Here is a 23,487-nt window from a genome sequence, read left to right on the forward strand (position 1 = left end):
TCTCATCTCGAAATTGTAGTCGATGGTAGTCATGTTTATTCTATGTGAGGGTTCTGAGTGACCCCAGTCACGTGCGGGGCGGCGGCGCGGCGTTTCGCTGAGCGATCGCATCGCGCTGCTCCGATTCACCATCACCTCCAAAACAGCCTCGCCCTCCCAAGGAGTCCCTTTCTTTACAATCGGGCAAACCACACCCAGCTCCGTAGATTCACTGGGTGAGGGGCTCTCTGCCGTTATCCTGATTATTCTCCGAACAGTGAGACTGCAGGTCCGGCGCTCATCATGCCACCTACTGTAAGCTTGTTGCCGCGATCCACGACCCCGACCCCGACCCCCAGTTATCGATCCACTCACCATTGCACCAAAGCTTGCCAATGCGGTATAGAACGATGACATCGCTGATATGTACTGACGATCCTTCAGTTTAGATCATCTCGCTCTGGTCGCCAATTCGGCGATGGCGCCAACCGTAACAGAAGTCAATTTGATCACGATGTGTTCGAGGGGCTCCCTGTACGACGCTGGACACGTCAAACTCAGACTGTCTCGCAGGTCCCCAAGGCCGAAGGCACTGAAGCTGTCGTGCAGGGCCCCGGGGGGAAGTCAACCATTCCAGAACACCCAATGCCTCGAGACAGTCACCTGTTGAGCCCCATGAGCAGAGCCCTCCTGCGAGCTGCGCGAGCCGGATGCATCTACATCCGCCAAGCGTCAAAAGACTCCGAAGACGAAGAGAAAGAAGCGACCGACAAAGAGGAACAGCCACTTATCCAAAGCACCGAACGCAGCTTCGTCACGCGCAAGTGGTCCGCCGTACCGAGACACCTCGAATCATCAGAAGTTGAATTCCTCGCCAAGCGACGACCCGGTTTACCCACTCTATACGGTGCTGCTGCTGCGACTACAGATGGAAATAATGCTCCTGCGCCGATGAGGAGGACTAAGTTCAAGAAGGTCGACCCGGCGACCGGAAATATCTCGATTTACGAAGCCTGGGTACCGGAGGGACACAAGATTGAGGGAGAGATCACCGATGGAGCTCAAGTTGTAGCTGAAAACACCGCGGTCACTGTAACCCCTGAGGCGCCAGCGCCCGGTACGGTCATTGAGGGAGTTGGAGTTGTCAACGCTGAGGGTGTGGTGGTCGCGGATACAAACTCTGCAGCTGTAATGACTCCTCCGAAAAGACGGCCTCCTCCCCCAAAGCGCAAGGCGAAGGGCTTTGGAAAGGGGCGGAGAAAGAAGGTCATGTTTGCTCCAGGCGATGGCGCGGATGCCGCCACGGTTCATGGTGCCAATGGCTCCGGGGTGGATGGCGCTTCAGATTATGCCAAGGATGGGGATGCGTCACGCATGTCTGGTGATCAGAATGGTCAGGAAGAGGACGACGAGGAGGGTGAGGAAGGCGATGAGAGCGACGAGGGTGATGAGTCTATGCTAGAGGCAAAGACTCCGGAAACTCCAGTTCCGCGTCCCAGCACTGAGCCGCCGACCGACTCGACGCCTGTGCCTGCGCCAGCTCCGGTACATGAACCAGCTGCCACAGCTGGTTCTACAGATGCGGCGTTGCCAACCCCTGAGGTTCCTTCAGCTGCTCCAGAATCGGCGTCAGCACCGGCTCCAGCACCGGCTTCCGAGACAGCTCCAGAGCCAGCTGCAGAGCCAGCTGTCCCGCCCACTCAGCCAGAACAACCATCAGTCGCTGCTGAACCTCCTTCAGAACCTGCTACTGTCCAGCCCACATCAGAGGCTCCCGAGCCGACGAGGGAAGCATCAGGACATAAGGAAGATGTGGAGATGACCGAAGCTTACCCCTCAATACCTGGTCTTGAGGATAGTGTATCTGCAACCCCTCAGTCAGTTCCAGCTACTCAGCAACAGGAGCCAGCTCCTAGCGCTGAAGATGTTCCGGCGCCCCAGGAAGCCCCTCAACCTCCCGTTGCAGAAACATTGCCAGCTGCACCAGCTTCAGAGAAGCCTGTCGATAAACAGCCTGCAGATGAACCAGCACAGCCAGATAAGACAAGTACTGATACTGTTCAGCCGCCGACACAGGATGATCAGAATATGGATACGACCATGGAGGATGTTGATCCTCTCCCAGAAACCGCACAGGATCAAGCACCAGTGGAACGACCGGCGGAACAGCCGGTCGAGCAACCAGCTACCGAGCAAGCAGCTCCTCAGCCCAGTGAGGCTGTTGCAGAGAGCAAGGAAGTCGATCTGCTCGGTACGTTGGAAGCGAGTCTGAGCCAGCCGCCGGGCGAAGAACAGGGTGACAACCAAGGGACGGACATCGAGATGGAAATGGATGCGCCTCCCCACGTTGAACAGCCTCCTGCTACGGAAACAGCTGAGCCTGTTGCGGATAAGGCCGGGGAGCCTGAGATGCAGCCGGCAGAGGATACCACTGTAGCTGCTCAAACTGCCGTTGAACCTGCTGCAGCGGAACAAGGCGAACGGCCCGCTGAAGCACTCAACGAACAGCATACCGAGCAAGCATTCGAAGCTCCTGCACCGCAGCCCATCGAACAACTTCCCGAGGCTCCAGCGGAGAAAATGGAAGAGCCGGCAGGCGAGCCGGTCGTGGAACAGCCTGTGGAGTCGGAATCACCTGCTCAGCCCGAGCAACCCAAGCAGGAGGAGCCTGTACAGGCAGTTGAACCTGCGCAATCAGAGCAACCGGTGCAACCAGAACCACCCGTTGAAGAGGCTCAGCCTGTGCAGGTTGAACCTCTAGAGCCAGTGGAGTCTGTGCAGCCAGAGCAACCCGAGCAACCAGAAGAACCTCAGCAACCCGAGCAGCCTGTGCAACCAGTGCAGCAAGATCAACCCCAAGAGCAAGCCCCATCACAAGCTCTTAAGGAAGTTCCAACGGAGACTGCAGAGCCAACGCCCCAGACTGCAACCGAGCAGCAGCCCGAGCAGACTGAACAGACACAGACCGAGCAGGCGCCTGCTGAGCAACCATCAGAGCCCCAGGCAGATGAACCACCACAAGCACCAGAGGAGCACGTTCCCGTTAACGCAGAGGAACCAGCCGCTCCCAAGGTAGAAGAAACAACCCCCGTTCCACCTCAACAGCCAGAGGAAACCCAGCCACCCAAAGAACCTACGCCGCCCGCATTATCAGCTCCAGAGGAACCACAGCAACAGCCCGAGCCAGTACCGGCCCCCCAGCCTCCAGCTGAAGCACCCCCGGCCGAAGAAAACCCAACCGAAGAAGCTCTAGCTGAAGCTGAATCCAAGGAGCCTGAACCTATCCCCGAACCCGAACCCACCCCAGCCGAAGCCCCCTCTGCACCTCCCATCCCCGAGCCTAAGCCTGAGCCCACCCCCGAGCAACCAGCCGAGGAAACCACCAAACCCGAGGAGGCAAAGCAGCAGGAGCAACAAGAACACCAACAAGCAGCTGATACCAACACAGCATGAGATATTTCATGTCCATATCGAATAAAACATACAGGCGGAAACCGCTTAGAAAGACAACTTGTCTTTTCTGTTTCAATTCTCCTTCTTTCCTTAGAACCAGAAATTCTTCTTTAAACCTACAGTTCAGGCGCAGCTAGGAAACGGTGCTATGGCGTGTTATCACAGGGACTCGGAATGAATATTTCTTCTTTTTCATTTATCATGACTGTGGAACTATCATACACGGTATATGTATGGCTTGTGCCATTCGGCTTATCATTTTTATATTCCTTTTTTTTCTTATTTCTCTGTTATTGTATCATAGGGAAGTATATTTTTCTTCATTCCTCCTTATAAAACCATTTCTTTCACGTCTCTTGGTTGTTTAGTGTAGCGTATTAGTATTTTACACATGGCACCGTATACATTACTAGTAGTACATCGTTTATTCCCCTTGTTCGAAAATCAATTTTTGATGGTGATCGTCGATCACATGAACCAGGAAAGAAAAAGAATGAAACAAACATTAAATGATAATAATATTAAAGTCTCCACGGTTCATCATTTCGCCTGGATTGCTACTAACAGCAGAATCTAAGTACCTATAGATTTACAGTACTCGACACGGGGATTCTTTATATACTTACTCAAGGGAACGAGCAGGACCCAACCCGTTGTTTCAATTATTCAGTAGTAGTAGTAAGTAGTTTATTATTCCATGGCACTGGTATATTACTGATATCAAGTACTATGTAATATATACAAGAGTGCTGGAGAACGTGAGCTGAACTGCTGGGTTCGATGAGATTATACTACTTACTAAATACTAGTACTAAAGAATAACTGTTGCGCGGCATGCTCGATTCCAATTACTAAAAGCCCAGTGCCGTGGACGCATTATCATGATGGTTTAATTTATACCACCCGCGGAGATATATTCCACCAGCGTGTATGCCGCGTCCACCCCCAACAACAGAAATCACCATCACAATCGGCAACAGTAATACTAGTAACTTGTAGACCAAACGAGCGCACAATAGATTATTCTGGAATAAATAAATATCCTATTCTGACTGATCAATGAAATGAGAATCAAAGCTACTAAGCTCGAAGTCAAAAACAGGCAAAACAGGCTAGCTACACAGTCAATCCATACAAGACATAACAAGCAAATCAAAGCCAAGGAAGCACATTTTCGCGCATCAAACATTTCGTCCTATTCCAAGCCTGCTTCGTGAATTGATATGAGTTGATAGGGAAAAAAGAAAGAGAAAAAAAGAGACCAGAAACATTACATCAAACATAAACCGGAGACGAGTGAGGATATAACGATAACAAAAGGGGGTGTTACAGTTCGAAGAGCGCCATCGTGATAAAGGAAAATGGAAAGAGGAGAAAAAAGAAAGGAGAAAAGAAAATAAACAAATAAAGGTAGGTAAGAGAACAATAGCAAACCGAAGCATCCAGTAATTCCAGCAAGGATCATGGGAAGCATAGTGAAATACCTACCTACCTACCTATTGCATTAGGGCCTAATAAGAGGGGGAAGCTGCCGAAATTATATCTCAAGAAAGGAAACAGAAGAGGAAAGAGAAATGAAAAGAGTCTGTGGGCCAGAAAACAGGCCCAGAGAAGCCCAGAAGAAGAGAACAGAAAGGGGTAATAATGTTGGAGAAAAAGTAAGGTTAAGCCAGAAGAGATAGATGGAGGATTCAGTTCACTACAGAAAAAAGGTGATCGTCCAAGATAATGTTGAAGGTTCCGGAAGGACAAAAGCTGTCCTCGTATGATCTTTGATATAAGGATGCCATGAAGCAGCCTATATCGATGATCACTTTTTACTGCCTTTCGTGGCTGCAGTCCCCGTACGCTTTATCGCACCTTTGGTCTTGGGTTCCTGTTTGGGTGCTTGCGTTTTCTTCTGTGCTTTAGGCGCGGTGGTCTTGTGATCTGTCTTCGTATCATCCTTTTTCGTTGATTTCCTCCGTGGGTTTGTGCCTTTGGCCGCAGCGAGGATTTTCGCTTTGGTGGCTGCAGATGGGCGGCTTAATTTCGACGATGATGGAGCGGCATTCGGAGTCTTGCCTTTCGCGGTCTGTGCTGACTTCTTGGGCACTGTGGCCCGTGCCTTGACCTTCGTAGCTTTAACCTTAGGGAGTTTGATATTACTCTTTCCTTTGGGTTCATCTTTCTTCGTTACCGTTTTCTTCGTCGGCGATTTCGTTGTCTTCGTGGCCTTCGCAGCCGTTCGCTTGACAGGGCTGCCTTTCTCCTTTGCCTGCTTTGTTCGAGAAGCAGTAGTTTTGGTGACGGTTGCACGAGCTCGCGAAACCGCCTTCTTGACGCCAGACTTGATTGACTTGGCTACCGCAAGTTTTTGTTTCTTGTTGGCGCGCGAAGATGATACGTCGAGCGCATCGCCAGACTTGCGCTTGGTGCCGGCTGTCTTACCATTTGTCCGTCTGCTGGCTGATTTTTTCGGTTTCTCCACCTTCTGCTCTTTCGCACGTTGAGCCTTCTCCTTGGGCCTCGGGCCCAGAATGCCACGGCAATTCGATGAGCCACATCTGCATTGCTGGACATTCTTCTGGGAATACGGGCTAAAACATATAGTTAGTAACCCTTCGTGGCTGCAGATCCGCAGAGTAACTCACTCAAAGTTGTAGTCATAGGTCAGTTCCTCACCCGTCATGATGCCACGATCGCCAGCGAAGAGAGCCATGCGCGGTTTTCCAGCGACAGTCCACTTCTCCATCCGACAGTTGGGCTCACAAGAGTGATTGACAAAGCGGGCAATGGAGCCCCGAGTGGCATCAATGATCATATTCTGATCAAAGTACATCAGATAGTAGCACTGGAGCGTCGTTAGCAATGTAGCCATGAAGGAACCGTAACTGGGACCAACCAACCTCGTTATGCTTGTAGATCGTCCGCATTCGTTTCTCACACTCTGTCTGAGTGATAATCTCACCCGTGTACTCCACAATGATCTGGTTGGGCTCAAAGGTGCGGTTACTCCGAACACCGTACCCACGATCGGCCGTCTTGATGACTTCCACGCCGATGTTGTACTTGCCTCCAGCCTTGGTCCTTTGCTTAAGCTCCTCGAAACTGCGGTTGCCACACTCCTCACCCACCCCGCAATTACCTTCATCACACTCGTAGAACATGTAACGGTTCTGACATTCCTCGTCGCAGCCCGTTTCTGGCGTGCACATGCACTTGGACAGCTCACAGTGCTTGTTTGCCCGCCATATACTGCCTGCCTCTCCCACAAAGACGTCTAGAGCCCGTGTTAGCAATGGCCATTCCATCAGTCATGTGCAGAATACTTACTCTTGTTAGTCTTTCTCCACTCATCTGGTTTGGGTTGACCAGGAGGCAGCGGCGAGAAGACGTCGAAAGGCAGTTGAAAATCGCGTCCATTCTTCAAGAGTCGGTCGCCTGCAAACATAGGCAATGGCAGCAGTTTCCGTTGCGACTGAGTCTGAGACTGAGTTTGACTCTTCCGCCTGCTCCTATTCCGGCTTTGAACTGGCGGAGAGTCGGTATGTTCTTGTCCGGTGTAAAGACCATGCGCCAGCCAAAGCTTCCGCTTCAAGCGCGGGACTGGTTCAGCTGGGGCGGATTGCTCCTTCGGCGGCTCCTCCGTTGACTGAGTCTTGGACGGGAGATCACTTTCCGAGACCCGTCTCTTTTTAGGAGCTGGAGCACTCGGTGTAGGCGCGGGGGGTTCTTCCTTGAGAGCGGCGACATTTCGCGGCCGTAGACTGGCACGTCGATCCGGACCACTGCTCTTTTCTACCTTATCACGCGAGCGTTTTCCCAAAACGCTGCTAGCACGACCAACAAGGTCAGAAGCCTTGTCAAGTATACTTAATCGGGTTGACCGACGTAGTGACTTGCGACGTTCAGGTTTGGCAGGCGCAGAAACCTTTTCTTGGTCCTTGTTGTCTTCCTGGGTCAATACTTTTTCCACGCGCTTTCGTAACGTCCGTTGTTGTAGAGACATGCCGATGTCGTTGGGTTGCGGTTCCTGAGACGATTTGGAGACGGGGGTATCTGGCGCCATTGGGTGGTCGTCACCGTCCTCCTTATTCTGCGGGAGTGTTGTCTCGCTCCATAAGGCAGTTTCCATGACCGCTATGCTGTGCCGGAGGTGGGAGGAGGACTTTGACCTCGTCCTTTTCACCTCCGCAGCCTCGACCGCACTGGCTAAGACATCACCGGGGACCGTACGATCACTTTCATCCGCCGGAGAAGGTAATCCATGATTGTCCGCGTCCAAGTGGTCACTGAGCTGGACTGCCCCTCGTAAAGAAGCGCGTGTTACACGTGTAGATCGTCGGCGGAGGGTGGGTTTCTCGTCGGTGGACGCGTTATCGTTGTTGCTGGAGGTTTCGGAGCGACTATTTTCGGGGGTGAGGAGTTGTTCGGTATATTCGAAGGCCATTGTGCCCTCGAGGTGCTCGTGCGTGTGTTTCTTGAGGTCCGAAAGGGTTGCGGGAGTCGCGGGAGACGCGCCGGGAGAACCAGATCGACCTTCCATCCCCAAGGGCTGCGGGAAAAGGATATGCGGTGAGAACTAGGTTTTGGTACGAGGGGCAGGACCACCAAACAGCTCGGGTTAAGTTGATGCTTCCAGGGATGGATTGCTAGAAATTAACGCGGGGGGTGGTGGTTGTCAACTTCCGAGGGTGTGGCTGACCTGACGTGCTGCCAATGTTACGGGGGGAAGTGGGAAAGGTGGTCAGTGGTTCTTTCTCCTTAAACCAGGAGGAGGAGACAGATATCGGTGGTGAGCCTTATACCTCCTCACTCTTCATATCTTAACCCCGGAAAGCGGGATGGACGGCGTGAAAAAGCCGACGCAGAGAAGGTGTCTGAATGCTTAACCGGGGTTGAGGAGAAGGTCATGGACAAGGAATGGGGGAGGAGAAAGCAGGGGAGGGAAGAGGAGGAGGAAGAGGAAGCGAAGAGAGAGGAGGGAGAGGGTGCGGAGAGAGAGAGAGAAAGACAGAGAGAGAGAGGGTCGAGGAGAGCCGTAGTATTGTATCGTCAGCAACACCCCCGACGACGGCGCCGCGGAATGCAGTCAGAACCAGTGCCAGACATTAAGTAGCTAGATCCCCTCGCCTTTTCGTCGAAACCCCCTCGTTTCATCTTAAACCTGTTCCTCTTCTCCGGTCCTGACCAGGATTCCCAACTGGTGACAAGCCTCAGCTTTGTCCTCTTCCACCCCCGCCTCGCGCATCTCAAGAGACAGGCCTCCTACACCCGGACAATTCTTTTGCAACTACTATGAGGCATATAATCACCAGCCTCGGGTTTTCCGGGCTCACCTCGTCCGGTTCCTACGCTTCTTTGGCGCCAACGGCTATCTATTTCGGATCTCCTTGGTCTATCTCTGGTCCAGTATCTGTATATTGTACATAGCCCTAAATCATCCTCCGTTATCATGTTTCACCTGATCTGCCGCAACAGCATCAACAACAGACAGACACCTCATTGGACACACGTGTATATATAGTAGAAGATGGGAAAAAATATGGGAAAATAAAGGAAATGAAAAAAGAATATCGTGAAGAGAACGTAGCCAACGGCTGCTTCATACGTGCAACTCGCTCGAAAATCAAGACATGAACAGAAAGTAGGGTGGGGTATGTCAACGTATATGCGGTGAGCCCAATTGGTTCAATGAAAGAATGGCAATGAGGTGGTAACATCCATTAAGATCTTACTATCTTTGGAAATATGGTGATGAAGAAGCAAAGAAGAAGGAATGGCCCCGCAGGGAGCAAGAAGGAAAATTCATACGGAACTGGAGATGGGGTGGAGCAGCGAGATCAAACCGGAACCATCACCACTCACTATTGGGGTTGAGAGGGAGGAGGCACTTGTTGCATCTCAATGTCGTTTTGGGGCTCGACATTTCGAGGGAGATACTTGCGCTTCATCGTGCTCAGTCGCTGGTCACCTTCCTGATAAGGCTGCTTGAACTGCATATACGTTGGGGGCCGTGGCCGCAGGAAAACGGACAACCAGTTCCGGAAGACATTGCCCTGAGTGAAGGGCCGATGGCGGTCGGCTTTCGCAAACTTGTGCGAGTTCAGATATTCTCGGGTGGTCTCGCCCCGACCGACCAGGAAGAGATGGTAGGCCCATAACGAGGCCGGGTATGGTGCGGCAACCGCACCGTAGATCACCATAGCCCAGGGAACTCTCCATTTATCGATAGCGGTGCCAAAGCTGACATGCTCTCGTGATTTATACACCAAGATGTGTGCGAGACTGGCACCAAGCAAGAACAGAGCAAGGAGGGTGGAGGACGCCACAAAGGTGAAAAAGTACCGGTAGTTACGGCGGCCAACGCAGTTGTTCAGCCACACACAGTGATGGTCAAGAGTCTCAACACAGTTGTCGCACACACGGCAATGATAGCAGCGAGGAGGACGCCATATACAGCAGGTCTTGCAGTACTTCACAGGCACGTCCATGGCCGCAACGTCAGATGTCGCCAGTTTCACCATCACCCAGTCGTTGGTGGGAGGGCCAATTGCCAACGGATCATCTGCGGGATCCGGGGGTGGCAGCTGATGAAGATTGCGCGGGATAATCTGGAGAGGACTTGTTAGCAATTGATGCTGCATTGTCTTGCCTAGGTTTGTGTCTTACCCCAGGATCAACGACGGAAGCATGTATAAATGATGAGAAGCACAGGTAGAAAAGGTATGCGAAGACAATGGGAAGGGCGGGCGAAATGTTGTGCCAGAGCCAAGGACCCCTATGCACTGTTAGCCACTCGAACGCACCAAGTCAGAAACGGGATACTTACGAATATGCGAAGAACAGAGCCATAGGCACAAGCACAAATATCGCCGTAGCGATATTTACGGGCTTATCCCTGGAGTTCTGGAGTCTTCCCCGGCCGAAGAAAATGGTGTTGCCGACGAAATATTCGTAGTTTCTGCCCAAACGGCTTTTGCTTGCACCAGCCTGAGGGGCCTTGTCGATAGATCCAGGGGTAGAGCCGGCAGAAGAAAGCCTCTCATGTGCCCGTACGTCACGGCTGCTATCGTGACCCTGGTTTCTGTTCTGCAGAGACAGGAATGAAAGTGTCGAGCGGTGGGGGCTGACAGGCTCATTTGAGCCATGATAGTTTCCCCCGAGGTTAAGATGAGGTTGTTGGATCTTATAAGCCCTCTCCCTGTCGTAGAGAAGTTTGGCGCTCTCGCCCTGACTCCTTCCCGTGGTGTTACCGATAGGACTAGCATTCGAGGTGTTGCGGTCAGGGATGATAGGGTCCGTGAACTCTGTGCCTCTCGAAGGAGGAGCTTCTTGCTCTGTCGGAGGATTGGACCCTTGCGGTATCGTGCTATTCGAGATGAAGCTCTGCCTGTTCTGACTCGTATGATCGTTCCAATCCTCCGATGTGTCGGTCATAGTCCCCTTTGTCATAGGCCGACCCCGATGAGCCTGGAGTCGCTGAGAAGACATAGGACGGAAGAAACCTTGCGCAGCAAGCGACGGAATGTGCGATCGACTCTGCTTGCTACTAGCACTCCCTGGCCTAGTCCATTGACTGGTCGATGTGATAGAGCTCCTGGCAGGCGGGGGTCCTCGTCTGGGAGCCGACGCTCGGGACTGCGGTGGATGCGACGAAACTCCGGTATATGTCTGGGACTGTTCTCCATCATCTGACGCCATGTCCGTCACCCGGGACGAAATTCCTCCCACGGAAGGGGGTCGCGGAATACCGAGAACATGTTGCGGGGGCGCCGAGGCAGGCGTGTCGCTGGTCTCCGATATCGCGGAAGATAGAGGCATGTCGTTGAGCGTGGATGAAAACTTTCTACTCATATATCACAGCAATCTAACATATTGTGGCCAGACAGGAATGAAGCGGTTGGGGTTAGATTGGCGGAGCGTCGTCTGTGATCACGGGAGCGCGGTGAGGGAAGGTTATCGGTAGGAATAAAGTGAAGGAGTGACGAAGAAAATAAAAGATGTATATCGAGGTAGACTGGGATTAAGATGAGGAAAAAAGAATGTAAGCAACCTATATTGGACAGTGCTCTGTTAGCCTCATCTAAAAAGACGGGATCCAGACCGGTTTCTCCCCCTGTCGGCACGCGGGAAGGGAGAGAGAGAGGTCAAACGACGAACCTTGGAAATGAAGTTGCGGTGATTGCAAGACACGCGAATCACGTCACATCACGGTCGCAAGCCGAAACCCAAGACTTGCGATGGCCGAAGTGAGGATGGAAGACCCCAGACACCTCAGAGCCGGACAGGTGGATGACATGCGCAGAGCAAACACGAGGGTTTATCGCAATCGATACCGTATGATGACTGATTATTGGGGGGAAAGAAGGAAAGCCTAACCAAACCAGTCCAGCTTGAGTTTAGTCTCGGAGCTTAGCTCCAGGCAGTCCATTAGGCAGTCAGGCATAAAGGCAGCACACGAAAAAAAGTGTCAGGCCAACCACGCGGGCTGAGTCAGCAGCCGTGCCGGAAGCTGGCCAACGAAATGTCACCTGATGATGCGCCGGCAACATCATACGTCCGACGCCCACCGATTCTCCCACCTCCTCCCTCAAGACCCATTCGAACCACCAACCCCCCACAGTCCTCGCAGACACACGTCCGCTCCTCGCAATCCCATCAACATGTCTTCAATTGCTGCTATGGCCTCCCGCCGGGCCTTCGCCCGCCAGTCCTTCCTTCGCGCTCCCCCGCGCCGCTTCTACAGCTCCTCCAAGGTCGAGGAGGCTGGCCTCGACAAGGGCCCCAAGCGTGACCCCGAGCTCTACGTACGGACCCAATGAACCGATAGAAATCAATTGCGATTGTTGGAATCTAATTGGTGAAATTATACTTGAACAGGTTCTGCTCGGTGTCATGTCCGGTGCTTTCCTGCTTGCCGGATGGTGAATACTTTTCCCTTTTCTCCGATTTCTTTTCATAGTGTGTCAGCACGACAAAAGATACAACGCTCAATTGCGAAAAAAAAATTCCTCGACACTACTATACAAAAGTCAACAATGAATCGACTCAATTGGCTAACATATTTTTTCCCCCGAAAATAGGTACTTCGGCAGAAAGCCCACCTCCGTCACCTCCGAGAGCAACGTCCGCATCGGCGAGAGTGCCATGCCCTGGGAGCAGACCGACGAGAGTGGCAAGGTCTACAAGTACCAATACCACCCCCACGGTGACAAGAGCCAGCCCCTGCGCAACGCCCCCAGCGCCCTGAACACCGTCATTGTTCCCAACGTTACCCTGCCCGTGGTATTTACTGCCCCCATTCCCATGTGGTTGATATTCGCGACCAATAGTCGACAATGCGAACTGGATCACTAACAAACGATTACCTGTTCTTTTAGGACCTCCACGAGCGCTACAACAAGTACGGAAAGGAGGAGTGGGACTACTAAATAGTTCACCATCTGCAATTGCAGACAAGTCCGTGTTGTTGAGATTCTAGGAAGAAAGAAGTTGAGGCAGGTCGGCGCTGATCGCTGTACACTAAAACTTGTGAAGACTAGAGTATGGGGTGAGACCGTTTTTACAAGACCACTGTGCATAGTTTGTTGTTTTGACGAGGTTTATTTGGAAGATTGTTTTCGTTGCGCTTACACCAAGTTCCCAAACTGTGATAAGACATGTACAATCAAGTAGGCCGCTAAATCCAGGAACACGTAAGTAATCATGTACAAGAGTCACATTTCGTTAGACCAAAGTAGTTGAATGAGCAAGAGGGAGGAAAGAGAAGCCAGTTATTGCTAGAAAAGAAGTACAGAAGAAGTAGATGAGAACAGCCAAAGATTGAAACCAGTACAGCGATCCCTCACAAAAGCTTCAAGTCTATTCAAGATTTGGTCGCCTCGTTGGCCTCGCTGGCCGGCTTGGGGTCAGGCGAGCCGCGCTGCTCCTGGGAGCTTCCTTGCCCGGCAACTGAAGCTGGGCCGTCCTCTACAGCCTGAGGGGGCTGTCTTCCGACAGTTTCGGGATTTTGGCCTTCAACGTCGGGGTGAGGCGGGGCAATTTGACCGTCAATCATGTCGACAACACGGCCGTTCTCCAGACGAGTCTTCGTCTCATGACGGCTCTCGAACTGGACCTTACCCTCCTTCTTCAACTGAGCAACAAGTTCCTCGTCCAGCACGTTTCCGTGTTGATCACGGTACTCCACACGGGCCTTGGCAGTGTGCCGAGCCCGGGGCGTGACAGCCGGTTCCTGTGCCTCCTCCTGCAAGACTTCCTGTTTCTGTTGCGGAACTTGCTGCGGGACCTGTTGTTGTGGTGGTTGTTCCATCACAACGGGGGGTGCTTGTGGCACTGACGCTTGAGTCGTGGGGATAGCCGGGTGCGTGTCCACGATCTGGGTCACATATTGGTCAAGCTGTAATCATGTTAGCGCCTACAACATGAGTATCGGCTGCGGTGCCCGGGAGACTTACGCTAGTGTAAAATGTGTGGCAGTCAAAGTCCCAGCTGTCCATTAGCTTTACACTGTTGCAAGCATCCTGGGTCCAGGGGTTGCCGTAGACCAGAGGCGAGTACAGTGTGAAAGTAAAGATGCTAATCGCAAGGAAGACACCGGCCAATGCTTTGCCGATAACAGGGCGAGATGGTAGCCCAAGGCTCCTGATGCGGTTGGCAAGGAAGTCAAACTCCTGGCAGAGGGCAATGATAGCGAAGTAGAGGGCGGGGAAATAATGGTGCAGGAAAAGCTGGCGCGCCATGAGGTAGAAGGGGAAGTAGTGGAAAGCCCAGCCAAGTACGCTAGTACCGATTTCGTAGTCGAACCGCTTGAAGTTCACGTTATGGTAATCACCGCAGCTCCGTTGCCAACGAAGAACAGAGATTCCCTTGAAGATAATGTAGATAACAATGGCCACCGTTGAAGACCACCAGATGAAGGGGTTGCCCAGGAGGTAGACTTGGCGGTGATCCTTGCCCCAGAAGTTGATGCCACGAAGGAGGGTCGGCCAGGAAGGCGGGCGAGAATCCCAAGCGTGCGATTCAGTCAGGCCTGCATTGGTAATCCACATCACCTTCTGCAGCTCCCAAAACTTGCCGAAGAAACCGGGGTTCCTGTAGTTGACCTTCTCACCATCCTCTGCTAGCATAGGGTGGCTGTTCGATTCAATGTACCAGATGCTGTTGGGCAAAGTAGCGCCTCTGGCGCAGGTCACTTCTTGCTGGTCGAAACCCCACTCGGGAAGCTTGACTTTGTGGGAAAACAGGACACAGTTGGTCATAACGTGCACCAGGCGGAACTTGGTCTGGATGGTGCGCAGTCGCTTCTTCGCCTCCTCGCCCTCAGAGAGGGACTTCACAATTTCAACGCGGAAGAGATCGTTTGCATCTCCGGGGAATCCATCGTAGCCATATGCAGACACCTCGAATTGCCAATCCACATCTGTGACAGGAGGCCGTTCATCATGCGAGTGAATACGTCTCCGAGTGATAAGGTGATCCAACCTGATCACAGCGCCGTCTTCGATATACTCCGCGGTAATGTTGTCCCAGGCCAAGGGGCCCTCCACTGTTCCATAGGGGCCAAGAGGTTGAGTCTGGTTCTCGAGGACGAAGATGTTGTTCTCATCCTTGTGGGGGTAGAGCGTGATCTGCTGCTGCTTGCTTCCCGTGGGGTACATGTGGTTGTGGGAATGAAGATAGCCTCCTTGGGTGTTAAGGTGACGGATGCTGACGCGGGATCCAAATGCAACATCGGCGGGAACGTCCTGCATTCCCTTAGAGTTTAGGGTTGCTTGGAACTCGGACGACATGAATCCATCTCCATCGCCAGGGTTAACAAGGCACAGGAAGTGAATTCCAAACATGGCGCAGTAGAAGCTGAGGGGAATAACAATCAGGCAGAAGACACGAGCAAAGAAGTGCTTGAACCACAGGCGCTGTATGATAAGAAGTTAGTCGCTGGCTCTTGCAGATCTAGATCGAGGCTTGGAAGCACGTACCGGTGTGACATTCTTCGGGTCACCAAGCAGAACCCACAGTTGGAGAACGGTAAGCGACCCAACCCAAGCAACGGTGAAGAGTCCAACCCATTTGACACTGAGGGTAGCGCCCAGAGAGAGGCCAGTTGCCGCGAGCCAAAACCACCAGGGTCCACGGAAGGAATGAGAAGGTCCCAATTCCTGTTGGTTGGTAAAGCACGTGAAAGACAATGCGGTGAGCGCAGTGAAGAACACCAATGGGGAATCCAAGAGAATGAGACGAGACTGAGTAATGAGACCGTTCTCTGCGCTAAATCAGCATGTGCAATTGACCAGTCGGACAGGCATGGAGACCTACCAAAGATGACGACACCGGCACCTAGCACCGCGGTGATAGTGCGGCATCCCGATGCCCTCAATGTTAGGAACATCAATGGGATTGTGAGAACACCCAAAATCGCCGGAAGCATGCGCATGGCAACATATGGTACACCCGGTTCGAGGTAATCCTTTCCAATGTCCTTGAAATCGAATTCGCCATCAAAGCCCGCCAGCCAGCCAGCAAGTGTGATGAGCAACTTGGCAAGAGGAGGATGAACATCCATGAAGAAGCGGCCCTTAATGTACTTTGTCGCAAAACCTCCGAAGCTGTGCGCCATGCATTAGAACGAGATTATCTCCGGCATATGCGGGGGCGGAAAAAGGCATGCACACATACTGGACTTCGTCGAAGACAACGCTAGAAGGCTGGTAGATCCTAAACAACCGGACCACTGCCGCAACAATGGTTACCAGAGCCAGAGTTCTGTAGTCGGAGGCGGGAAGATGAAAGATATTGTTGTCCGTAACGCCATCTGAGGCATAGCTCGAGGAGGCCGCGACGGCCTTCTTGCGGCTCTTGGGACCGGGAGAGCGGCTGGGAGAGCGTGAGGATGATTTTGGCGGCGGCGTAACCGCCAAGGTGTCTTTGGATTTGGCCGCCATTGTCGAAGGCGGTTCGAATAGGGAATTGCAGAGAGAGAGAGGAAAGGAAAAAGGAGTGGACAGGAGACTGGTCGGGGAGGGGTTCAGAAGATCCTAAAAGCAGAAAAATAAAGGGCAATTGATCATCAAGAGCTACCGCGGGCAAGCGAAACAATGACGGAGCCCGTTACTGCACAATGCTCCAACTCCAGGGGAGCTTCGGGACCACCCCCGCTGAAGAGATACAGATGTAGATGGGGTGTGGGGGGTGTAAACTAAAAAGTGGACAATCAAAAGAGGGTAAGAAGTTATTTCAAAAAAGAAGCGCCATGACAGAGAAGAAGCGGAACAAAAGGGGACCGGGGTAGGCAGAGAGTGAGAGGGAAGATGATGAAGAGTGAGCACAGCACGTGTGGGACGATTTAGAGAGGCGGACGAAAGCGTCGGCCGCTTTAAGGCCAGATCGTCGGCCGCAGTTTGAGAGAGAGACTCTTGGTTTTCTGCCCGTCAGCAATATGCAAGGCCCCCATGCACGCCGCCAGCATCAGCCTCGTAGGGGCAGTTTAATTATAGCGGTTTACTAGTATAGTCTACAATGTCCCAAAATTCATGTTATCCGTCCAAGCTTTGAGCCATGACAACAAACAATAATAAACAATTATAGATGTTGCCCCAGCGTTCATCAACGGTCAAGTTACTTAAGTTACTAAGTAGATTGATTGACAACGCCAGGGACTGGCCCATCGCGGTTTAGCCTCGGGTCAATCCAGCCAATCACCAGCTTCCATGGCTACGCGCGCGGGTAGCTTGTCCGCCCGCGCTTAGTCTCCAATAGCCGCGCCCAGAAATGAAGTCAACCCGAAAAGGAACATCGCAGGTCGCCGAATCGCCTCAGTCTGGACTCTCTCATCCAATCCCGCGTCTCTCCATTTTCATCGGAGTGCGAACCATGGCATCTGCAAGTAACGGAGGTACTCCGCTGCCGGAAGAGGTGGGCAAGCCTCCTGAGGGCGTGGTCTTGCCACCCAAGGACATTCGAGGTAAGTTTGTCTATTCCTCCGAGGCCTGGTGACGCTTGAAAGCTAACATTGGGACAGCTATCGTCGAGAAAACGGCCGGTTATGTCGCTCGAAACGGTGTCGTCTTCGAAGGTACGTCACACCCCTGCATACTATTCTATCATTCGGACCGCGCAGCTCACGCGCAGACTCTTAGATCGCGTTCGTGAAAAGGAACGGAACAACCCCAAATTCTCCTTCCTCAACCCCGGTGATGCCTACGCTCCCTTCTACCAATGGCGTCTTGTCGAGATCAAGGAAGGACGAGGAACAGCAGTGGCCGCAGGCCGACCAGGCGAAGCAACCCCCGCAGCTGAACCCGAGAAGCCCAAGGGCCCCGAAGAACCGCCGGAGTTTCACTTTTCTGCACGGATGCCCATAATCAATGCGCAAGATCTGGAAGTCGTGAAGCTCACGGCCCTCTTCGTCGCTAAGCGTGGAAAGTCATTCATGACTGCGCTCTCCCAACGAGAAACCAGAAACTTCCAGTTCGACTTCCTGCGCCCGCAACACAGTCTCTACCAGTTCTTCACCCGACTCGTCGACCAATACACCATCCTCCTCCGCTCCGAAGGAATCGACGCCGCCACAACAGAGAAGAAGCGTCTCGCCGACCTGGAGCGCAACGTCCAGAACAAATTCCACGTCCTCGACCGGGCCAAGCAACGCGCCGAATGGGTCAAATACCAAGAACAGCAGAAGCAAAAGAAGGAGGAGGAAGAAGAGCAAGAGCGTATCGCATACGCCCAAATCGACTGGCATGATTTCGTCGTCGTTGAAACCGTCCTCTTCACCGAAGCAGACGACCAAGTCGACCTCCCTCCCCCAACCTCCCTCAACGACCTCCAATCCGCCTCCCTCGAACAAAAAGCCATGATGTCTCTCAACCCTCTCCGCATCGAAGAAGCCATGCCCACCGAAGAGGAAACACCCACCTACTACAACGCCTATCCCCAACAACAACCCGAACCCATCATCCCCGCCGGCCCCGCCTACCCCCCTCAAGGCCTGCCCCCTCAACAACAACCCATCGTCCCCCCACCCATGTCCACCGCCGCCCAAGAAGAAGAGCAATACATCCGGGAACGCATGGAAGCACGCGAACAAGCCGCCGCCGCCAAAGCCGCCGCCGCTCAACAACCCCAACAATCACAACAACCGATGCGCATCCGCTCCGACTACGTCCCGCGCGCCCAAGCGCGTCGCCAAAACCCCACAGGCGCCACAGCGCTCTGCCCGAACTGCCACCAACAGATCCCCGTCGGCGAACTGGAACAACACATGCGCATCGAGCTGCTCGATCCCCGCTGGAAGGAACAACGCGCCAAAGCGGAATCCCGCAGCGCAACCACCAACCTCTTCACAGTGGACGTGGTCAACAACCTCAAACGTCTGGCCAGTCAACGAAGCGACGTATTCGATTCCGCTGCTATGCCTGGATCTGGGGCCGTCGATCCGGAGGAAGAGGCCCGTCGCAAGAAGATGGCCGTCGAAGGTGCCGTGCCAGGTTCGGGACCTGTGCCACCGCCTGTTGTCGGACCTGCTGGCGCGCCTCCGAATCCTCAGAGTATGAATATCGAAGAGCAGATCAGACGCATTCATGAACGGCAGGCTATGACGAGAAAATAGACCAACTGTGTATTTTCCGTTTCAGTTTTTTTTTTTTTTTGACTCTTTCATGATGTGTCTATTTGGGCCCTTTTCTTTTTTTCTTTATATTTACACTCTTACCTGGCATACTGGGAATTAGGATCTATCGTTATATTGTCTACTCAGGCGTTTTTTGCAGTCGATGAAGGAGTATGTATACGTGATTGATAGGTCTTATGTGAGGCGAGACGTGTGTCGTCTACACTTCAGTTGTAAAATCTTGATAACATTTCATGTTTGATCTGGGTCTTACGTTCGTAAAAGTAAAGCAAGCTAGCAGGCATGTAGTAGTTGCTCACAAGCTTATTCCACGCGTAGTGAGTATACCGTCTACGTTTACGTTACGATACCGAAAATTTCTCGAGAACATCATGAATTTTTGCTCTACCTAAATTTGCTAGGTGCAAAGCCACTACCTTGCATTCCTGCATTATCCGCTCCATAAGCCCTGATATCTCTGCCACCATGTATATCGCGTAAAAAGAAACAATCGCAATTGGATGCACCGGGGGAATAGCAACAGAAAGAAATGTATGCTGCAAAAACTTGAAAGTGCCGGGTGGACACTATTCCATGTGACAAAGAAACGCAGAATTCATTGAAATGCGAGGTCATAGTTCATCCAGGAGTACCTTCGCGCATCGAGGACATTCGCATCCCGATAGCGTTGAGCAAACAAATGGTGCAGGGAGGTACAAACGCGAAAGGGTAAAGAAACTTGGGAGAAAACCAGATACACAAGAAATGAAAACAAACCCAATAGAAAGGAAAATATGTATACAACAGAGAAACAAGAAAAAACAAGGTATTAATAATACATACCCCATGCTGCTCTTGACTGATAATATGTCTCGGATGCAAAGGACAGGATCGGTGAGGAATTAAGCAAGCAGGCATGGTTGAACTATACCGGTATATGAGAATAGATGAAGTTTGAAAAAGGGTGGGTCCGCGCAAATGCTAGTCGGAACACGAAATCAAAACCCAAGTAGAGTGCAAGACAACGGAGGAACGTCCGCGTTGTCGAACGATAAGAATCGTGGGTCAAATCAGCATTGATCATATCAGTTATCACCATTCTTTGTGGTGTCGTGGTTGCTCAGCGTCTCCTCAACTTGAGTTGAGAGCTTGACGCTATCAGCTTCATCATGCGTATTTTCAGGGACGATAACCTGCATATCAGGTTGCTCGTTCATATCATCAACGAGGTCTGTCTTCAAGACGGGTGCGTTGGCATCCGTGGGAGAGACCGCCGCGCTGCTGGCTGTAGATTCTGACTCGGAGGGAGCAGACACAAACGGATCGTCTCCCACAGAACCCTCGTCATGGTTGTGCTCTTCAATGTCGTCTAGGTTCTTCGTTTCTATAGCGACATCCTCAGGGACAGTGGAGATGATTGACCGCTGGCATTCATCACGACCATCCGCAACAGGAGCCTCAGCGCCATCAGTTGGTGTAGGGATATTGCCTTGGAAGCCATTGGCGTGAGCAAACAAAGGAATAATTCCACCCCCGATGCGTGACCAGAACATTCTCTCCCTTAGTCGGATAGTTTCATCCCATGCATCCTTCTCCTCTTCCGCATCACCAATGCGAACATGGCCGTCAAGGATGAGACGGAGATATCCGGTGAACTCGCAGCTGGAACGGACTCTCTCTAAACACAGTACACACAGAGGATACCGTTGAGCGGTCTCGCTATCGGACGTCCGGAATCGATGGGTCCTCTCGTTGGTGGGACCGTTTCTGCGCTCGCCACACATTGAACAAGGAAACTCGTATTTCTTTGCTGATGGCGGCATGGGTTCCACCAGGAGACTTCCATCGCAAATCCCACTTAATACTGAGCGCCGCGTTAGCCATGAGATCCCGGGCGCAGCATCAAGCCGGAGGGTCGGTTCGATGTCTTCCGAAAGCACGCGCTTGTAGAAGCGGGTCTCCTTGAGAGGAATGTGGGAAGTCACGGGCTGTGGGGAAGACACGCTGCCATTGGGAGAATGTGTTTGAGATTTGGCGGGAGATGACGACGCTGAACCAAACCCACTAGCCAGACTCATGACATTCAAGCCAGCGTAAGACCCACTTGTGGCCCGACTGGCAGGCTTGGAAGCTCGAGATGTCGTGAAGAGTTCCCGAAAGTCCTCATAGGCTTGAATATCCGTTCGACAGACCGGTTTGATCAGATGGGGGAAACTAGTGGACGGCCCTGGAGTGAGCTCTTCCAATGTGGGGATTTCCTCTGGTATGTCGGGAATCTCAGAATTCTTGCTGACATGCAAAGGATGCCGCGGCATAGTTGGTGATGACGGAGCTGTCGAGATGATTGTGCGAGTCTCGCTATCATCCTTGGCGAGATTGAGTCCATGCAAAACGGATTTTAGCTCGGCCAATTGTTCTTGATGTGATGCAAGCAGTGCTTCGGTGTCTTTGACTTGAGAGCGTAGCTGCTCGTTTTTCTTCTCTACGGCCTCACGCTCAAGCTTGGCCGCGGCGACCATCTGTTCAAAAGGTAACAAGTCAGCTGGTCGACCCGACATACAATCGCATATGGAGCTTACCTTGTTGGCTTCTTCAAAAAGCGCGGCAGTTAATGTTTCTAATTCTTGTTCAATGCCCTTCTTCTCCTTTTCTACAAGGGCGCGCTGAGCCTTCTCTTCAGCCAAGGCAGCTTGTAAGCGCAACATCTCATAGTCCACGTCGGACTTCTTGATCAAAACTTCCTGATCAATGTCTTGCCGATATTTTTCGTTTTCCAACTCCAGGGCTCGGATCTTGGCTTGTGCCTGCTCCAATTCCTGACGGGTGGCGACGAGGTTGTCATCGAGTGTCGTCTGATTGTTGATCGCCTGGACCAACTTGACGCTCAAAGCTGCAACCTCATTGCTCAAGTCTGGATGATGCGACTGTGTTGACTCTGACGTCTCCGAGTCTTCCGAGTGGCTTGCAAGCCTGGGATCCTTCAAGGTGCTAAAGCTAGTTTCCTGGAAGTTGCCAACACTGGACGAGCGGACGCCCGGTGTCGGCTTCGCAGTGACGGCTCCAGACAGGTCATTTGTGGACCTGGCTTTCGTGACGGTCTTGTCGGGGGAGAGAGAGTTGTTCTCGGAGGAATTCGACCGTTTGTGGCTGGTGGGACGTGGCAGCATGGTAGACGGGGATAGGAAATTGTGGCGAGAGTAATAAGTATGGAAAGCAATAAAACTGTCACCGAAATTAGCAAACTAACACAGCATAGGCCAACTGCATTGGAGAGACGTGAATATACATACTCGGCCATGATGATCGTGAGATGTCGACACGGCAAATGCAGCAGAACAGGGTATCACAGCAGAAGGAGGCGCGTATCACAACCACGTATATAACGGACCGGCAACGCTTCGCATCTGCAAATCCTGGCAGAGACAAGGGCTGGTTGAGGATGTATGCATGGAAGGATTAAAGCAGGGGGGGAAGCAGTAACGTGACGTCCCCGCCAGCGCGCAGACTGGAGAGGAATCAGCCAGTCGGAGAACGAAGCATTGAGTCGCAGAAAGGAGCGAGATGCAATTCGATAGAGAGCGAAAGCCGCTGAAAGAGGGGTATGAAGGAGAGGCGGCGATAAGTAGGGAAGGATAGACCGGAAGGATGACGATTAACTGTGAGGCGAGAGCCGGGTTGAGGGAGATAAAGGAAGGGAGAGAGACGTCTTAGCGGGTAATCAGTGGACGTAACCCCTCTTTCGTCAAGGCAGATGATGGGATTTAGTGGGAAGATTAGTGTAAGCTAATTAAATTAGTTTAAAAAAGAATTATAGATAGAAAAAGATGGTCAGCGACCAGGGGGAAGAACAAATGAGGAGAATTAAGAAGAGGTCGAGGACGACCAGAGAGTAGCAGCAGAGACAAGAACAAGAACAAGAAGAGCACAGCACGACTGCAGGCAAGGCCGGAGTTGGTACGGCAAGTGGATTCAGGTCGCAACAGGCAGTCAGTAACAGTAACAGAGTATCATTTCCACTGTACGTCTGACTCGGTATCGCCGCCCTGCTTGCCGTATTTACGGTTCCGATACCGGCTCCACTCGGAACTGAGCCAATCATCAACACGGAGGCAAACCACAGGCGCTTAAAGATTACCGTATCTGGAAGGTCGATCGCCTCCCGGCGCGTCTCCGGTGGTGGACAATCACAAGGGCCGGCGTAAAGCTTGGGGCTGGCTGCCATTCCATCCTTTGGTTCATTCCTCGGTGTGGATGAAGGGAAAAAGGCGGGGAAGAAGAAACTAACTACTACTACGTACTACAATCAAGTCTGACTGATTGACTGTCCGAGTGTAACACGCCATTGCTAGATTACGTATGATATAATACTCTGTATGGATGGTGGAATCATTTTTTCCCATCACTCGCGCCACGTTCTCATCCGGCTTAATGGTTCCCACTAGGTACGATCTCGATACGGA

The 23,487-nt window shown here is 52.2% G+C and overlaps 7 protein-coding genes across 7 annotated transcripts; 3 read left to right on the forward strand and 4 right to left on the reverse strand.

Moving 5' to 3' along the window:
• Positions 1-142: 142 nt before the first annotated feature.
• BO88DRAFT_438228 (uncharacterized protein) lies at positions 143-3,830 on the forward strand. The gene is made up of 2 exons (XM_025709662.1): positions 143-294; positions 424-3,830. Exons 1-2 carry the CDS (start codon positions 283-285, stop codon positions 3,430-3,432), a joined length of 3,021 nt encoding a protein of 1,006 aa, XP_025559088.1. The 5' UTR covers positions 143-282; the 3' UTR covers positions 3,433-3,830.
• A 1,228-nt stretch (positions 3,831-5,058) lies between these two features.
• On the reverse strand, positions 5,059-8,143 carry BO88DRAFT_147992 (putative histone-lysine N-methyltransferase (Ash1)). Its single transcript, XM_025701501.1, has 4 exons — positions 6,748-8,143; positions 6,321-6,694; positions 6,066-6,265; positions 5,059-6,011 (listed from the first exon to the last, which is right to left on the reverse strand). Exons 1-4 carry the CDS (start codon positions 7,958-7,960, stop codon positions 5,243-5,245), a joined length of 2,556 nt encoding a protein of 851 aa, XP_025559089.1. The 5' UTR covers positions 7,961-8,143; the 3' UTR covers positions 5,059-5,242.
• A 933-nt stretch (positions 8,144-9,076) lies between these two features.
• Positions 9,077-11,410, reverse strand: erf2 (palmitoyltransferase ERF2). Its single transcript, XM_025701500.1, has 3 exons — positions 10,247-11,410; positions 10,087-10,195; positions 9,077-10,028 (listed from the first exon to the last, which is right to left on the reverse strand). The coding sequence occupies exons 1-3, from the start codon at positions 11,269-11,271 to the stop codon at positions 9,282-9,284; spliced, it is 1,881 nt and encodes a 626-aa protein (XP_025559090.1). The 5' UTR covers positions 11,272-11,410; the 3' UTR covers positions 9,077-9,281.
• Positions 11,411-11,951: 541 nt separating this feature from the next.
• On the forward strand, positions 11,952-13,150 carry BO88DRAFT_446499 (uncharacterized protein; the record flags this gene model as incomplete). The annotated part of the gene is made up of 4 exons (XM_025710288.1): positions 11,952-12,224; positions 12,298-12,341; positions 12,501-12,748; positions 12,798-13,150. The coding sequence occupies 4 exons, from the start codon at positions 11,952-11,954 to the stop codon at positions 12,896-12,898; spliced, it is 666 nt and encodes a 221-aa protein (XP_025559091.1). The 3' UTR covers positions 12,899-13,150.
• On the reverse strand, positions 13,029-16,504 carry pmt1 (protein mannosyltransferase 1). Its single transcript, XM_025701502.1, has 5 exons — positions 16,096-16,504; positions 15,736-16,025; positions 15,399-15,682; positions 13,875-15,335; positions 13,029-13,816 (listed from the first exon to the last, which is right to left on the reverse strand). Exons 1-5 carry the CDS (start codon positions 16,359-16,361, stop codon positions 13,283-13,285), a joined length of 2,835 nt encoding a protein of 944 aa, XP_025559092.1. The 5' UTR covers positions 16,362-16,504; the 3' UTR covers positions 13,029-13,282.
• Positions 16,505-17,229: 725 nt separating this feature from the next.
• On the forward strand, positions 17,230-19,075 carry BO88DRAFT_373053 (putative pre-mRNA splicing factor). The gene is made up of 3 exons (XM_025704255.1): positions 17,230-17,380; positions 17,438-17,491; positions 17,556-19,075. Exons 1-3 carry the CDS (start codon positions 17,290-17,292, stop codon positions 19,025-19,027), a joined length of 1,617 nt encoding a protein of 538 aa, XP_025559093.1. The 5' UTR covers positions 17,230-17,289; the 3' UTR covers positions 19,028-19,075.
• Positions 19,076-20,112: 1,037 nt separating this feature from the next.
• On the reverse strand, positions 20,113-22,325 carry BO88DRAFT_418806 (guanine nucleotide exchange factor SEC2; the record flags this gene model as incomplete). Its single annotated transcript, XM_025708365.1, has 3 exons — positions 20,113-21,546; positions 21,607-22,249; positions 22,318-22,325. The coding sequence occupies 3 exons, from the start codon at positions 22,323-22,325 to the stop codon at positions 20,113-20,115; spliced, it is 2,085 nt and encodes a 694-aa protein (XP_025559094.1).
• Between the last annotated feature and the right edge of the window lie 1,162 nt (positions 22,326-23,487).

This window comes from Aspergillus vadensis, assembly GCF_003184925.1.
Source record: "Aspergillus vadensis CBS 113365 unplaced genomic scaffold BO88scaffold_26, whole genome shotgun sequence".
Taxonomy (NCBI): domain Eukaryota; kingdom Fungi; phylum Ascomycota; class Eurotiomycetes; order Eurotiales; family Aspergillaceae; genus Aspergillus; species Aspergillus vadensis.

What these genes read in the sequence shown, in the direction of transcription:
- pmt1 (XM_025701502.1), bottom strand. Translation starts at nt 16,361, where the DNA reads ATGGCGGCCAAATCCAAAGACACCTTGGCGGTTACGCCGCCGCCAAAA. An exon ending in TGCCGGTGTCGTCATCTTTG is followed by an intron (nt 15,683 to 15,735) that starts GTAGGTCTCCAT and finishes GATTTAGCGCAG; the next exon opens with AGAACGGTCTCATTACTCAG. An exon ending in ACCCGAAGAATGTCACACCG is followed by an intron (nt 15,336 to 15,398) that starts GTACGTGCTTCC and finishes CTTATCATACAG; the next exon opens with CGCCTGTGGTTCAAGCACTT.
- BO88DRAFT_373053 (XM_025704255.1), top strand. Translation starts at nt 17,290, where the DNA reads ATGGCATCTGCAAGTAACGGAGGTACTCCGCTGCCGGAAGAGGTGGGC. An exon ending in GCCACCCAAGGACATTCGAG is followed by an intron (nt 17,381 to 17,437) that starts GTAAGTTTGTCT and finishes ACATTGGGACAG; the next exon opens with CTATCGTCGAGAAAACGGCC. An exon ending in AAACGGTGTCGTCTTCGAAG is followed by an intron (nt 17,492 to 17,555) that starts GTACGTCACACC and finishes GCAGACTCTTAG; the next exon opens with ATCGCGTTCGTGAAAAGGAA.
- erf2 (XM_025701500.1), bottom strand. Translation starts at nt 11,271, where the DNA reads ATGAGTAGAAAGTTTTCATCCACGCTCAACGACATGCCTCTATCTTCC. An exon ending in GCTCTGTTCTTCGCATATTC is followed by an intron (nt 10,196 to 10,246) that starts GTAAGTATCCCG and finishes AACAGTGCATAG; the next exon opens with GGGTCCTTGGCTCTGGCACA. An exon ending in CTTCCGTCGTTGATCCTGGG is followed by an intron (nt 10,029 to 10,086) that starts GTAAGACACAAA and finishes AGTCCTCTCCAG; the next exon opens with ATTATCCCGCGCAATCTTCA.
- BO88DRAFT_147992 (XM_025701501.1), bottom strand. Translation starts at nt 7,960, where the DNA reads ATGGAAGGTCGATCTGGTTCTCCCGGCGCGTCTCCCGCGACTCCCGCA. An exon ending in GTGGAGAAAGACTAACAAGA is followed by an intron (nt 6,695 to 6,747) that starts GTAAGTATTCTG and finishes CACGGGCTCTAG; the next exon opens with ACGTCTTTGTGGGAGAGGCA. An exon ending in CGATCTACAAGCATAACGAG is followed by an intron (nt 6,266 to 6,320) that starts GTTGGTTGGTCC and finishes ACGACGCTCCAG; the next exon opens with TGCTACTATCTGATGTACTT.